This window comes from Pseudophryne corroboree, chromosome 2, assembly GCF_028390025.1.
Source record: "Pseudophryne corroboree isolate aPseCor3 chromosome 2, aPseCor3.hap2, whole genome shotgun sequence".
Classification (NCBI taxonomy): Eukaryota; Metazoa; Chordata; class Amphibia; order Anura; family Myobatrachidae; genus Pseudophryne; species Pseudophryne corroboree.
Window position 1 is genome coordinate 496,760,319 of NC_086445.1, and position 15,776 is coordinate 496,776,094.

Here is a 15,776-nt window from a genome sequence, read left to right on the forward strand (position 1 = left end):
TAGCTGCTCGGCAAAGTTGTAATGCCGAGACCCCCCGGGAAGCCGCCCAGGATGAGCCCACCTTCCTAGTGGAATGGGCCTTCACCGACTTTGGCAACGGCAATCCAGCCATAGTATGAGCGTGCTGAATCGTACCTCTGATCCAACGCGCAATAGTCTGCTTGGAAGCAGGACACCCAATCTTGTTGGGAGTATACAGGACAAACAAGGACTATGTTTTCCGTATTGGAGCTGTTCTAGTGACATAAATCTTCAAAGCCCTAACCACATCTAGAGACTTTGACTCAGTGAACGTGTCAGTAGCCACTGGCACCACAATAGGTTGGTTTATGTGGAAAGATGAAACCACCTTTGGAAGAAAATGTTGACGAGTTCTCAACTCTGCTCTATCTTCATGGAAGATCAGCTAAGGGCTCTTGTGGGACAAGGCCCCTAATTCAGACACCCGCCGTGCGAATGCCAATGCCAAAAGCATCACCACTTTTCAAGTGAGAAACTTCAACTCTATCTCTTGTAGAGGCTCAAACCAATCCGATTGAAGGAACCGCAACACTACGTTAAGGTCCCATGGTGCCACTGGAGGCACAAATGGAGGCTGGATGTGCAGAACCCCTTTCACGAAGGTCTGAACCTCTGGAAGAGAGGCCAATTGTTTTTGGAAGAACACTGACAAGGCCGAAATCTGGACCTTGATTGACCCCAATCGAAGGCCCGCCTCCACACCAGCCTGCAGAAAATGGAGAAAACGTCCCAACTGAAACTCTTCCGTAGGAGCCTTCTTGGATTCACACCAAGACACACATTTTCTCTGACGTCCTAAGTGGATGCTGGGGACTCCGTAAGGACCATGGGGAATAGCGGCTCCGCAGGAGACAGGGCACAAAAGTAAAAGCTTTAGGATCAGGTGGTGTGCACTGGCTCCTCCCCCTATGACCCTCCTCCAAGCCTCAGTTAGGTTTTTGTGCCCGGCCGAGAAGGGTGCAATCTAGGTGGCTCTCCTAAAGAGCTGCTTAGAGTAAAAGTTTTGTTAGGTTTTTTATTTTCAGTGAGTCCTGCTGGCAACAGGCTCACTGCAACGAGGGACTTAGGGGAGAAGAAGTGAACTCACCTGCGTGCAGGATGGATTGGCTTCTTAGGCTACTGGACACTAGCTCCAGAGGGACGATCACAGGTACAGCCTGGATGGGTCACCGGAGCCGCGCCGCCGACCCCCTTACAGATGCTGAAGAGAGAAGAGGTCCAGTAATCGGCGGCTGAAGACTTCCCAGTCTTCTTAAGGTAGCGCACAGCACGGCAGCTGTGCGCCATTGCTCTCAGCACACTTCACACCAACGGTCACTGAGGGTGCAGGGCGCTGGGGGGGGCGCCCTGGGCAGCAATAAAAGTACCTATGCTGGCTAAAAATACATCACATATAGCCTCTGGGGCTATATGGATGTATTTAACCCCTGCCAGGTTGTCAGAAAAACGGGAGAAGAAGCCCGCCGAAAAGGGGGCGGGGCCTATTCTCCTCAGCACACAGCGCCATTTTCCTACACAGCTCCGCTGCTAGGAAGGCTCCCAGGCTCTCCCCTGCACTGCACTACAGAAACAGGGTTAAAACTGAGAGGGGGGGCATTTTGTGTGGCGATATTATAATATATTAAGATGCTATAAGGGAAAACACTTATATAAGGTTGTCCCTGTATAATTATAGCGTTTTGGTGTGTGCTGGCAAACTCTCCCTCTGTCTCCCCAAAGGGCTAGTGGGGTCCTGTCCTCTATCAGAGCATTCCCTGTGTGTGTGCTGTGTGTCGGTACGTGTGTGTCGACATGTATGAGGACGATGTTGGTGAGGAGGCGGAGCAATTGCCTGTAATGGTGATGTCACTCTCTAGGGAGTCGACACCGGAATGGATGGCTTATTTAGGGAATTACGTGATAATGTCAACACGCTGCAAGGTCGGTTGACGACATGAGACGGCCGGCAAACCAATTAGTACCTGTCCAGGCGTCTCAAACACCGTCAGGGGCTTTAAAACGCCCATTACCTCAGTCGGTCGACACAGACACGGACACTGACTCCAGTGTCGACGGTGAAGAAACAAACGTATTTTCCATTAGGGCCACACGTTACATGTTAAGGGCAATGAAGGAGGTGTTACATATTTCTGATACTACAAGTACCACAAAAAAGGGTATTATGTGGGGTGTGAAAAAACTACCTGTAGTTTTTCCTGAATCAGATAAATTAAATGAAGTGTGTGATGATGCGTGGGTTTCCCCCGATAAAAAATTATTGGCGTTATACCCTTTCCCGCCAGAAGTTAGGGCGCGTTGGGAAACACCCCCTAGGGTGGATAAGGCGCTCACACGCTTATCAAAACAAGTGGCGTTACCGTCTCCAGATACGGCCGCCCTCAAGGAGCCAGCTGATAGGAGGCTGGAAAATATCCTAAAAAGTATATACACACATACTGGTGTTATACTGCGACCAGCGATCGCCTCAGCCTGGATGTGCAGCGCTGGGGTGGCTTGGTCGGATTCCCTGACTGAAAATATTGATACCCTTGACAGGGACAGTATTTTATTGACTATAGAGCATTTAAAAGATGCATTTCTATATATGCGAGATGCACAGAGGGATATTTGCACTCTGGCATCAAGAGTAAGTGCGATGTCCATGTCTGCCAGAAGATGTTTATGGACACGACAGTGGTCAGGTGATGCAGATTCCAAACGGCACATGGAAGTATTGCCGTATAAAGGGGAGGAGTTATTTGGGGTCGGTCCATCGGACCTGGTGGCCACGGCAACAGCTGGAAAATCCACCGTTTTTACCCCAAGTCACATCTCAGCAGAAAAAGACACCGTCTTTTCAGCCACAGTCCTTTCGTCCCCATAAGGGCAAGCGGGCAAAAGGCCAGTCATATCTGCCCAGGGGTAGAGGAAAGGGAAGAAGACTGCAGCAGGCAGCTCCTTCCCAGGAACAGAAGCCCTCCACCGCTTCTGCCAAGTCCTCAGCATGACGCTGGGGCCGTACAAGCGGACTCAGGTGCGGTGGGGGGTCGTCTCAAGAGTTTCAGCGCGCAGTGGGCTCACTCGCAAGTGGACCCCTGGATCCTACAAGTAGTATCCCAGGGGTACAGATTGGAAGTTCGAGTCGTCTCCCCCTCGCAGGTTCCTGAAGTCTGCTTTACCAACGTCTCCCTCCGACAGGGAGGCAGTATTGGAACCAATTCACAAGCTGTATTCCCAGCAGGTGATAATCAAAGTACCCCTCCTACAACAAGGAAAGGGGTATTATTCCACACTATTTGTGGTACTGAAGCCAGACGGCTCGGTGAGACCTATTCTAAATCTGAAATCTTTGAACACTTACATACAAAGGTTCAAATCAAGATGGAGTCACTCAGAGCAGTGATAGCGAACCAGGAAGAAGGGGACTATATGGTGTCCCTGGACATCAAGGATGCTTACCTCCATGTCCCAATTTGCCCTTCTCACCAAGGGTACCTCAGGTTCGTGGTACAGAACTGTCACTATCAGTTTCAGACGCTGCCGTTTGGATTGTCCACGGCACCCCGGGTCTTTACCAAGGTAATGGCCGAAATGATGATTCTTCTTCAAAGAAAAGGCGTCTTAATTATCCCTTACTTGGACGATCTCCTGATAAGGGCAAGGTCCAGAGAACAGTTGGAGGTCGGAGTAGCACTATCTCAAGTAGTTCTACGACAGCACGGGTGGATTCTAAATATTCCAAAATCGCAGCTGATTCCGACGACACGTCTGCTGTTCCTAGGGATGATTCTGGACACAGTCCAGAAAAAGGTGTTTCTCCCGGAGGAGAAAGCCAGGGAGTTATCCGAGCTAGTTAGGAACCTCCTAGAACCAGGCCAAGTGTCAGTGCATCAATGCACAAGAGTCCTGGGAAAAATGGTGGCTTCTTACGAAGCGATTCCATTCGGCAGATTTCACGCAAGAATTTTTCAGTGGGATCTGCTGGACGAATGGTCCGGATCGCATCTTCAGATGCATCAGCGGATAATCCTGTCTCCAAGGACAAGGGTGTCTCTTCTGTGGTGGCTGCAGAGTGCTCATCTACTAGAGGGCAGCAGATTCGGCATTCAGGACTGGGTCCTGGTGACCACGGATGCCAGCCTGAGAGGCTGGGGAGCAGTCACACAGGGAAGAAATTTCCAAGGAGTGTGGTCAAGTCTGGAGACTTCTCTCCACATAAATATACTGGAGCTAAGGGCAATTTACAATGCTCTGAGCCTAGGAAGACCTCTGCTTCAAAGTCAACCGGTGCGGCACAAGAAGCAGGAGGGCAATGGCAGCAAGGATTCTTCGCTGGGCGAAAAATCATGTGATAACACTGTCAGCGGTGTTCATTCCGGGAGTGGACAACTGGGAAGCAGACTTCCTCAGCAGGCACGACCTCCACCCGGGAGAGTGGGGACTTCATCTGGAAGTCTTCCACATGATTGTGAACCGTTGGGAAAGACCAAAGGTGGACATGATGGCGTCCCGTCTGAACAAAAAACTGGACAGGTATTGCGCCAGGTCAAGAGACCCTCAGGCAATAGCAGGGACGCTCTGGTAACACCGTGGGTGTACCAGTCGGTGTATGTGTTCCCTCCTCTGCCTCTCATACCCAAGGTACTGAGAATTATAAGACGGAGAGGAGTAAGAACTATACTCGTGGCTCCGGATTGGCCAAGAAGGACTTGGTACCCGGAACTTCAAGAGATACTAAGAAGGGACTTGCTTCAGCAAGAATCATGTCTGTTCCTAGTCTTACCGCGGCTGCGTTTGACGGCATGGCGGTTGAACGCCGGATCCTAAGGGAAAAAGGCATTCCGGAAGAGATCATCCCTACCCTGGTCAGAGCCAGGAAGGAGGTGACCGCACAACATTATCACCACATTTGGCAAAAATATGTTGCATGGTGTGAGGCCAGGAAGGCCCCACGGAGGAATTTCAACTCGGTCGATTCCTGCATTTCCTGCAAACAGGAGTGTCTATGGGCCTCAAATTGGGGTCCATTAAGGTTCAAATTTCGGCCCTGTCGATTTTCTTCCAGAAAGAATTGGCTTCAGTTCCTGAAGTCCAGAAGTTTGTCCGGGGAGTACTGCATATACAACCCCCTTTTGTGCCTCCATTGGCACTGTGGGATCTCAACGTAGTTCTGGGATTCCTCAAATCACATTGGTTTAAACCGCTCAAATCTGTGGATTTGAAATATCTCACATGGAAAGTGACCATGCTGTTGGCCCTGGCCTCGGCCAGGCGAGTGTCAGAATTGGCGGCTTTGTCTCACAAAAGCCCATATCTGATTGTCCATTCGGACAGGGCAGAGCTGCGGACTCGTCCCCAGTTTCTCCCTAAGGTGGTGTCAGCGTTTCACCTGAACCAGCTTATTGTGGTACCTGCGGCTACTAGGGACTTGGAGGACTCCAAGTTGCTAGATGTTGTCAGGGCCCTGAAAATATATGTTTCCAGGACGGCTGGAGTCAGGAAAACTGACTTGCTGTTATCCTGTATGCACCCAACAAACTGGGTGCTCTTGCTTCTAAGCAGACGATTGTTAGTTGGATGTGTAGTACAATTCAGCTTGCACATTCTGTGGCAGGCCTGCCACAGCCAAAATATGTAAATGCCCATTCCACAAGGAAGGTGGGCTCATCTTGGGCGGCTGCCCGAGGGGTCTCGGCTTTACAACTTTGCCGAGCTGCTACTTGGTCAGGGGCAAACACGTTTGCAAAATTCTACAAATTTGATACCCTGGCTGAGGAGGACCTGGAGTTCTCTCATTCGGTGCTGCAGAGTCATCCGCACTCTCCCGCCCGTTTGGGAGCTTTGGTATAATCCCCATGGTCCTTACGGAGTCCCCAGCATCCACTTAGGACGTCAGAGAAAATAAGAATTTACTTACCGATAATTCTATTTCTCGTAGTCCGTAGTGGATGCTGGGCGCCCATCCCAAGTGCGGATTGTCTGCAATACTTGTACATAGTTATTGTTAACTAAAACGGGTTATTATTGTTGTGAGCCATCTTTTCAGAGGCTCCGCTGTTATCATGCTGTTAACTGGGTTCAGATCACAGGTTGTACAGTGTGATTGGTGTGGCTGGTATGAGTCTTACCCGGGATTCAAAATCCTTCCTTATTGTGTACGCTCGTCCGGGCACAGTATCCTAACTGAGGCTTGGAGGAGGGTCATAGGGGGAGGAGCCAGTGCACACCACCTGATCCTAAAGCTTTTACTTTTGTGCCCTGTCTCCTGCGGAGCCGCTATTCCCCATGGTCCTTACGGAGTCCCCAGCATCCACTACGGACTACGAGAAATAGAATTATCGGTAAGTAAATTCTTATTTTCTCCAAATACGGTGGTAATGTTTCGACGTTACTCCTTTCCTGGCCTGAATAAGGGTGGGGATGACTTCCTTGGGAATACCCTTTCGGGCTAGGATCCGGCTCTCAAGAGCCATGCCGTCAAACGTAGCCGCGCAAAGTCTTGATACACGCACGGCCCCTGCTGCAGCAGGTCATCGCGAAGAGGAAGAGGCCGAGGATCTTCTATGAGCAACTCCTGAAGATCTGGGTACCAAGCCCTCCTTGGCCAGTCTGGGGCAATGAAGATTGCTCGAACCCTTGTTCTTCTTATGATCCTGAGAACTTTTGGGATCAGCGGAAGTGGAGGGAAGACATACACTGACCGGAATACCCACTGGGTCACTAGCGCATCCACTGCTATTGCCTGAGGGTCTCTCGACCTGGAACAATGTTTCTGAAGCTTCTTGTTGAGACGAGATGCCATCATGTCTACTTGAGGAACTCCCCATAGACTTGTCATCTCTGCGAAGACTTCTTGGTGGAGGCCCCAATCTCCTGGATGGAGATCGTGTCTGCTGAGGAAGTCTGCTTCCCAGTTGTCTACTCCCGGAATAAAAATTGCCGACAGAGCCTTTACATGTCTTTCTGCCCAGAGGAGGATCTTCGTCACCTCTGCCATTGCCGCTCTGCTTTTCATTCCGCCCTCCCTGTTTATGTACGTGACTGCTGTTACATTGTCCGACTGGATCTGCACGGGATGATCTTGAAGAAGATGTACCGCTTGTTGAAGGCCGTTGTAAATGGCTCTCAATTCCAGAACGTTTATGTGAAGGCAGGCTTCCTGACTTGACCATTTTCCTTGGAAGCTTTCCCCCTGAGTGACAGCTCCCTAGCCTCGGAGACCTGCATCCGTGGTTACCAGGACCCAGTCCTGAATCCCGAACCTGAGTCCCTCTAGTAATTGAGAACTGTGTAGCCACCACAGGAGCGAAATCCTGGCTTTTGATGACAGGATTATCTCCAACAATCGAATGCACTGATGGATCGACACACTTGATGGTTTCAATATCTGTTTTACCATTTTCTGGATTTCTTTTCCACCGAAGAAATACTCTCTGAACTTCTGTGTCCAGAATCATCCCGAGAAAAGACAATCTTGTCGTCGGTTCCAACTGTGACTGTGGATAATTTATGATCCAACCTTGTTGTTGGAGTATTGACAGGGAGAGTGTGATGTTTTGTACCAACTGCTCCCTGGATCTCGCCTTTATCAGGAGATCGTCTAGATAAGGAATTATATTGACTCCTTTTTGACGCAGGAGAACCATCATCTCCGCCATCACCTTGGTGAATACCCTCGGCGCCGTGGAGAGACCGAAAGGTAACGTCTGGAATTGGTAATGGCAATCCTGAACCGCGAATCTCAGATAAGCCTGGTGAGGAGGATAAATGGGAACATGCAGGTACGCATCCTTTATGTCTACAGACACCATGTATTCCCCCTCCTCCAGACTGGAAATCACTGCCCTCAGTGATTCTATTTTGAACTTGAATCGTTTCAAGTAGAGATTCAGATTTTTTTTTAGGTTTAGGATCTGTCTGACCGAGCCGTCCGGCTTCGGAACTACAAAAAGGCTTGAATAAAACCCTTCCCCTTGTTGTGACAAAGGTACAAGGACTATAACCTGATCCTGACATAATTTTTGGATTGCCGCTGTTCTCTTTCCGGAAGAGAAGCTGGCAAGGTCAATTTGAAAAATCGGCATGGGGGAACGTCTTGAAATTCCAGCTTGTACCCCTGGGATACTATCTGCAAAACCCAGGGGTCCAGGCCAGATAGAATCTAACCTTGGCTGAACAGTTTGAGACGTGCCCCCACCCGAGCAGCCTCCCGCAAAGGAGCCCCAGCGTCATGCTGAAGATTTGGCAGAAGTAGGGGTAGACTTCTGCTCCTGGGAACCTGGAGCCGCTGTGGACTTCTTTCCCATTCCCCTACCTGCAAAGAAAGGGGAACCTCTAGCCTCCATATTTCTTTTGGAATCCGCATCCGCGTTCCACTGGCGAATCCACAACGCCCGCCGAGCCGATACTGCCATGGTAGTGGCTTGTGAACTGAAGAGTCCAATATCTTTCATCGCTTCTAGCATGTATGCTAGAAGCGATGACTTAAGGAGTATCTCATCTTTATCAATCGTGTCAATTTCTGATGACACGCTTTCTGACCATTTTTCAATAGCGCGACTCACCCACGCACAAGCAATTGTAGACCTGAGCAGCGTACCATTGGCAACATAAATGGATTTCAAAGTAGTCTCCATTTTGCGGTCTGCTGGCTCCTTTAGTGAAGCCGTGCCAGGTGCAGGGAGAATTACCTTTTTTGTCAACCTGGACAGAGCACTGTCTAACACAGGGAGTGATTCCCATTTTTTTCCTGTCCTCCACCGGGAAAGGATAAGCTTTCTGAATTCTCTTGGGAATACGAAATTTCTTTTCGGGATTCACCCACATCCATTCAAAGAGAAATATTAAGCTCGTGGGAAGGCGGGAAAGTGACCTTGCATTTCTTTTCTTTATAGAAATAAGCCTTCTTTTGAGGTACAGAAGTGGCTTCCGTGAATTCCAGAACTTCCCTTATAGCTACAATCATGTATTGTATATTTTTTGCCAATTTATGATCTATTTCTCTGGAGTCACTATCGTCGACACAAGAATCAGTGTCCGTGTCGTTATCAGTATTCACAATATTCGCAAATGGTCTCTTATGTGACCCAGAGGGGTCGCCTGCGGATGGAAGAACAGAGCCATGAAAAATCACATCCTCCACAGATTTTCTCCAGCACTCAGCATGAGATTCAGACTTATCTAATCTCCTATTGATATGATGCATACTATCACGTATTTCTTTCACCCATGCAGGCTTTTGGTGTGCCGGCAGCGCCACTACATTATACTTCTGTGTCCCTAAAATGGTTTCTTCCGAGGAGGAACTCCCTGCCTCTGACATGTCTTACACACGTGTACAACACGCACTCAGACACACTGGGACTTATAGGGGACAGAGCTACAGTAAAATCTGTCAGAGGGACACAGTTTAGGAGTAGCCAGTTCACAACCCCAGCGCCAGTATCTAATGCCTGTGAACACAGAATGCCCACCGACATGCAGCGCTTTTTACACCGTGAAACACACTTGTAAAGCACCAAATTCGCTTGTGTCCCCCCCTGTTTTGCACCCTGATACTTGTAGTCAGAAGTGAAGGAGGATCAGCGATGTCTCTGTAGCCTGAGGAGAGAGAAAATGGCACTGAGCAGTGTGCTGGCTGCCTGAGGAAGAAGCTCCGCCCTTTTTACCTCAGAAACTTTTCATAATATTTATACTGGCGGGGGTAGGGCATCTTATGCCCCCCTTTTGCCAGTTTGTAGAGGTGTTTTTGCTGCCCAGGGCGCCCCCCCCCCCCTGCGCGCGCCCTGCACCGTGCAGACCCTGTGGGCAACAATGGCGCGCTGCGCTCCCGCCAGCCGCGCTGTACCTCAGCCGTCACTTTGCTTGATAGAAGATCTGTCTTCATACACTCACCTGTCTTCTGACTTCTGGCTCTATGAGGGGGGTGACGGCGTGCTGTGGGAGTGAGCATCTAGACACGGCTAGCGTTCATTTCCCTTCAGGAGCTAATGGTGTCCTGTCAGCCAGAAGCAGAGCCATGAAACTCTTCAGGAAGTTGGTTCCTACTTCTGCCCCCTCAGTCCCACGAAGCAGGGAGACTGTTGCCAGCAGTTCTCCCTGAAAATAAAAAACCTAACATAAGTCTTTTCAGAGAAACTCAGTAGAGCTCCTCAGAGTGCATCCAGTCTGCCTGGGCACATTTCTAAAACTGAGGTCTGGAGGAGGGGCATACAGGTAGGAGCCAGTTCACACCCATTGAAAAGTCTTAAGAGTGCCTATGGCTCCTGCGGAACCGTCTATACCCCATGGTCATGAAGTGGACCCCAGCATCCTCTAGGACGTATGAGAATTTTTGGTTATAGTAAATTATTGAGAAGAGGTTGTAGAGTTTTCAATGGTAATGACCAACCTAGAAACAAAACTAAGGGGTATAGGGGGTCATTCCGACCTGACCGTAGCTGTGCTAAATTTAGCACAGCTACGATCACTTAGACATGCGGGGGGACGCCCAGCACAGGGCTAGTCCGCCCCGCATGTCAGGCCAGCACCCCTTCCCCGCACAAGTACAAAAGCATCGCACAGCGGCGATGCTTTTGTAATTGAAGAGTAACTCCCGGCCAGCGCAGCTCCTGTGGATGGCCGGGAGTTACTTGTCGCTGCCCGGGTAGCAGCGGCTGCGTGTGACGTCACACAGCCGCTGCGTTGGCCGGACCACGCCCGCAAAATGGCGGCCAAACGCCACCGTGACGCCCCCGCCCGCCCAGCGACCGCCTCTGCCTGTCAATCAGTCAGAAGCGATCGCTAGGCAATGACAGCCGTCGGCTGTCTTGCATGCACCGGCACACTGTGGCGCCGGTGCATGCGCACTTCTGACCTGATCGCTGCACTGCGATGAACGGCAGCGAGCGATCAGGTCAGAATGACACCCACAGTTACTAAGGTGCGGGTTTTTAGAAATGGAGATGTTGCCCGTAGCAACCAGTCAGAGTCTACTTATTATCTAGCACCTTCTAGAATATATTAGTTAGAATCTGATTCGTTGCTATGGGCTACATCTCCACTTCTAAAAACCTGCACCTTAGTAAATATACCCCTAATTGTCAATTAAAATATTAGCAATGGATTTTATAGTAAATAATCATGTTGTGAAAGGTTATTTGACAGTGTATACTAGTGATGATCTGTTGGGTAATATTGCTCTAATTACCGTCTATAGGATGAAGACATGAATTTCCAGTTACCAGAGTCTGTAGAACTGGACTGCATGATGTACTGTTTGGTGTATGACAGTCGAACTAATTCTTTGGATGATGAAGGCAAGATAATGTTATTCACTACTTACTTTGGGGGTAATTCCAAGTTGATCGCAGCAGGAATTTTTTTAGCAGTTGGGCAAAACCATGTGCACTGCAGGGGAGGCAGATATAACATGTGCAGAGAGAGTTAGATTTGGGTGTGGTGTGTTCAATATGCAATCTAATTTGCAGTGTAAAAATAAAGCAGCCAGTATTTACCCTGCACAGAAATAAAATAACCCACCAAATCTAACTCTCTCTACACATGTTATATCTGCCTCCCCTGCAGTGCACATGGTTTTGCCCAACTGCTAAAAAATTTCCTGCTGCGATCAACTTGGAATTACCCCCTTTGTTCAAACAGCAATGACACAACATGTTTAACCTCTACACCACTTCACAGGCCCAGCAATAAATTGTGCCCGAGTCATGTCACAACTCTGTCGTCACCCAGTGATGGTGCTCAAAGGAGGATATGAGGAATTCTCTGGCTACTACCACTTCCTGAGATCTCAGAAGGTTTTTTGGATGCCTCAGGTAAACTGTAAAGGTACTATATAAAAAATTGTGAGATTACTGCATTTTACAGGTTTCCTGATTTTCATTTAAAAATAAATGGAAGCTTATGCTTATGTTTTGGATAGGGGTTTTAACACCATAATAGTAGTTGTACAGATGTGTCCTCATACATCTAGCCTCAAAGCGAGATGCCTGGCGTGATTGAGCAGCCAGGTCCTGTGCAACTCTGCTAACATCGGGCATCTTTATTTGCTGATAATGCGTCTTAGTCACAATGCAATGCGACTAGGATGCACAAGGAGACTGTTAATTAATTTGCTCTATGGCACTTGAATATTGGGGGTTATTCAGAGATGGATACACATTAAAATCTGCGTCCATCTCCTCACATGCTGGTATCTGCCCAGTATGTGTGTGGTGCCGCCTCACGGTGCGCTGTTAGGCTGTCCGCCATTTTTTTCATCGGAGTGGCTGCCCCGAAAACGCCTCCAGCACCCCCCCGTTTAGCCCGCCACACCCGCGAAATTTCGCGTCACCACCCACCCAACACCCGCCGCTGTCAGTCATGTTGCGGACGCTTCCTTCGAGGCAAATTGCAATGCGGCCGCATCAGTGGCCAACTCTGAATTAGGCCGCTTTGTGTGTGACTGGGTCTGTATGTGGAGCAGAACAGAACTTGTATTGGGAAAAAACTGCGGCTGCTACATTGTAGCACTTTGTGTACAGATTAAGAGACTCAGTCGCACACAATATACAAGTGCCATATCAAATTAATCAGTACAGTTTTCTTGTGTGTACTAGTCACATTGTGTATGATGCATTTTCAGCAAAAAGACACCTGTCACGCGACCTGGCGTGACTGCAGCAAAGATGTATGAGGACATATCTGTAGCTTATTTATTTTTCTCTAATGTCCTAGTGGATGCTGGGGTGACATTAGTACCATGGGGTATAGATCGGGTCCATTGGATCCTGGCACTTTAAGAAATCAATCAGTGTGTGCTGGCTCCTCCCCTCTATGCCCTTCCTGCAGACTCAGTTTTAGAAAAATGTGCCCAAGGAGCCGGGTGCATTCTCTGGAGGTCCAGAGAGTTTTCTTCAGAATTTGTTAGTTTATTATTTTCAGGCAGCACTGGTTGGCAACCAGTCTGCCTGCGTCATGGGACTTAAGGGGGGAGGACCGAACCAACTTAATATAGAGTTAATGGTTCGTATCCCCGCTGAAAGGACACTAAGATCCTGAGGTGCTGTTTCTCACACTCCCAGAGTGTGAGCCCACACCGGCAGCATGCCGCCACCCCTAACAGATACAGAAGACCAGACGCGGTGCAGTGAGTGTTACACCGGGGTCCCGGTTAGCGGGTCTCCGGTGACAATGGCGGCATAAGGGCGCGGCGGTCACCTGGCTCCAAGCTGCGGTGCCCGCTGCGGACCCCAAACTGGCGCAAAGTTAAAGGGGGTTTCTAACCTCCATTTCTCTAACGTCCTAGTGGATGCTGGGAACTCCGTAAGGACCATGGGGAATAGCGGGCTCCGAAGGAGGCTGGGCACTCCAGAAAGATCTTAGACTACCTGGTGTGCACTGGCTCCTCCCACTATGACCCTCCTCCAAGCCTCAGTTAGATTTCGTGCCCGGCCGAGGTTAGATGCACACTAGGGGCTCTCCTGAGCTCTTAGAAAGTTATAGTCTTAGAATTTGTTATTTTCAGTGAGACCTGCTGGCAACAGGCTCACTGCAGCGAGGGACTAAGGGGAGAAGAAGCGAACTCGCCTGCTTGCAGCCGGATTGGGCTTCTTAGGCTACTGGACACCATTAGCTCCAGAGGGATCGACCGCAGGCCCAGCCTTGATGTTCGGTCCCGGAGCCGCGCCGCCGTCCCCCTTACAGAGCCAGAAGCAAGAAGATGGTCCGGAAAATCGGCGGCATGAAGACTCTGTCTTCACCAAGGTAGCGCACAGCACTGCAGCTGTGCGCCATTGCTCCTCTCACACACTTCACACTCCGGTCACTGAGGGTGCAGGGCGCTGGGGGGGGCGCCCTGAGGCAGCAATAAAAACACCTTGGCTGGCTAAAATACCTCAATATATGGCCCCAGGGGCTATATATGAGGTAAATACCCCTGCCAGAATTCCATAAAAAACGGGAGAATAGGCCGCGAAAAAGGGGCGGAGCCTATCTCCTCAGCACACTGGCGCCATTTTTCCCTCACAGCTCGGCTGGAGGGAAGCTCCCTGGCTCTTCCCTGCAATTCTACAGTACAGTAAGAGGGAAAAGAGAGGGGGGGCATTAAAATTGGCACTGTATACAGTATATTATATAAAAGCTATTAGGGACATAACTCAGTTAGTCCCTGTATATATATAGCGCTCTGGTGTGTGCTGGCATACTCTTACTCTGGCCCCCCAAAGGGCTTTTGTGGGTCCTGTCCTCGTTTAGAGCATTCCCTGTGTGTCTGCGTTGTGTCGGTACGGCGGTGTCGACATGTTGAATGAGGAGGCTTATATGGTGACAGAGCAGAGGCCGATATATGTGATGTCGCCCCCTGTGGGGCCGACACCAGAGTGGATGGATAGGTGAAAGGTATTAACCGACAGTGTCAACTCCTTACATAAAAGGGTGGATGACGTAACAGCTGTGGGACAGCCGGCTTCGCAGCCCGCGCCTGCCCAGGCGTCTCAAAGGCCATCAGGGGCTCAAAAACGCCCGCTCTCTCAGATGGCAGACACAGATGTCGACACGGAGTCTGACTCCAGTGTCGACAAGGTGGAGACATATACACAATCCACTAGGAACATCCGTGACGTGATCCCGGCAATAAAAAAATGTGTTATACATTTCTGACTTTAACCCAAGCACCTCTAAAAATGGGTTTTAGGTTTGGGGAGAAAAAACAGGCAGTGTTTTGTTCCCCCATCAGATGAATAAATGAAGTGTGTGAAAGCGTGGGTTCCCCCGTTAAGAAACTGGTAATTTATAAAAAGTTACTGATGGCGTACCCTTTCCCGCCAGGTGGATAAGTTACGCTGGGAGATATCCCCTAGGGTGGATAAGGCGCTCACACGTTTGTCAAAAAAGGTGGCACTGCCGTCTTAGGATACGGCCACTTTAATAGGTACCTGTTGATAAAAAACAGGAGGCTATCCTGAAGTCTGTATTTACACACTCAGGTACTAGACTGAGACCTGCAGATAGTGCTGCTGCAGCGTGGTCGGTGACCCTGTCAAACAGGGATACTAGTTGGCAAACATAAAAACATATTAAAGACGTCGTCTTATATATGGGGGATGCACAGAGGGATATTTTGCCGGCTGGCATCCAAAATAAATGTAATGTCCATTCTGTCCGGAGGGTATTAGATGTCACTGGACAGGTGATGCTGACTTAAAAAGCGCATAGAGAGCCTTATAAGGGTGAGGAATTATTTGGGGATGGTCTCTGGGACCTCGTATCCACAGCAACTGCTGGGAAGAAATAATTTTACCTCAGGTTTCCTCACAGACAAAGGTACAGTCCTTTCGGCTTCAGAAAAGCAAGCGGGTCAAATGGCGCTTCCTTTCTGTACAGAGACAAGGGTAGAGGGAAAAAAGCTGCACCAGTCAGCCTGTTCCCAGAATCAAGATTCTTCCCCCGCCTCCTGTGAGGCCACACCATGACGCGGGTGCTCCACAGGTGTAGCCAGGTACGGTGGGGGGCCGTCTAAAAAATTTCAGCAATTAGTGGGCTCGCTCACAGGTGGATCCCTGTTTCTTTCAAGTAGTATTTCAGGGGTACAAGCTGGAATTCGAGATGTCTCCCCCCAGCCGTTTCCTAAAATATGCCTTGCTGACAACTCCCTCAGGCAGGGAGGCTGTGCTAGAGGCAATTAATAAGCGGTATTCCCAGCAGGTAATACTCAAGGTGCCCCTACTTCAACAAGGACGGGGTTACTATTCCACACGGGTTGGGGTACCGAAACCGCATGGTTCGGTGTGACCCATTTT

General features: G+C 49.6%; 1 protein-coding gene across 8 annotated transcripts in view; it reads left to right on the forward strand.

Moving 5' to 3' along the window:
- The window catches only part of STYXL1 (serine/threonine/tyrosine interacting like 1), a 136,760-nt gene that overhangs the window by 88,806 nt on the left and 32,178 nt on the right, over positions 1-15,776 (forward strand). For all 8 annotated transcript variants that reach the window (XM_063953970.1, XM_063953971.1, XM_063953967.1 and 5 more), the window contains 2 exons: positions 11,198-11,297; positions 11,680-11,813. In XM_063953970.1, coding sequence (XP_063810040.1) covers positions 11,198-11,297; positions 11,680-11,813 — 234 coding nt within the window. The remainder of the gene's footprint in view (positions 1-11,197; positions 11,298-11,679; positions 11,814-15,776) is intronic.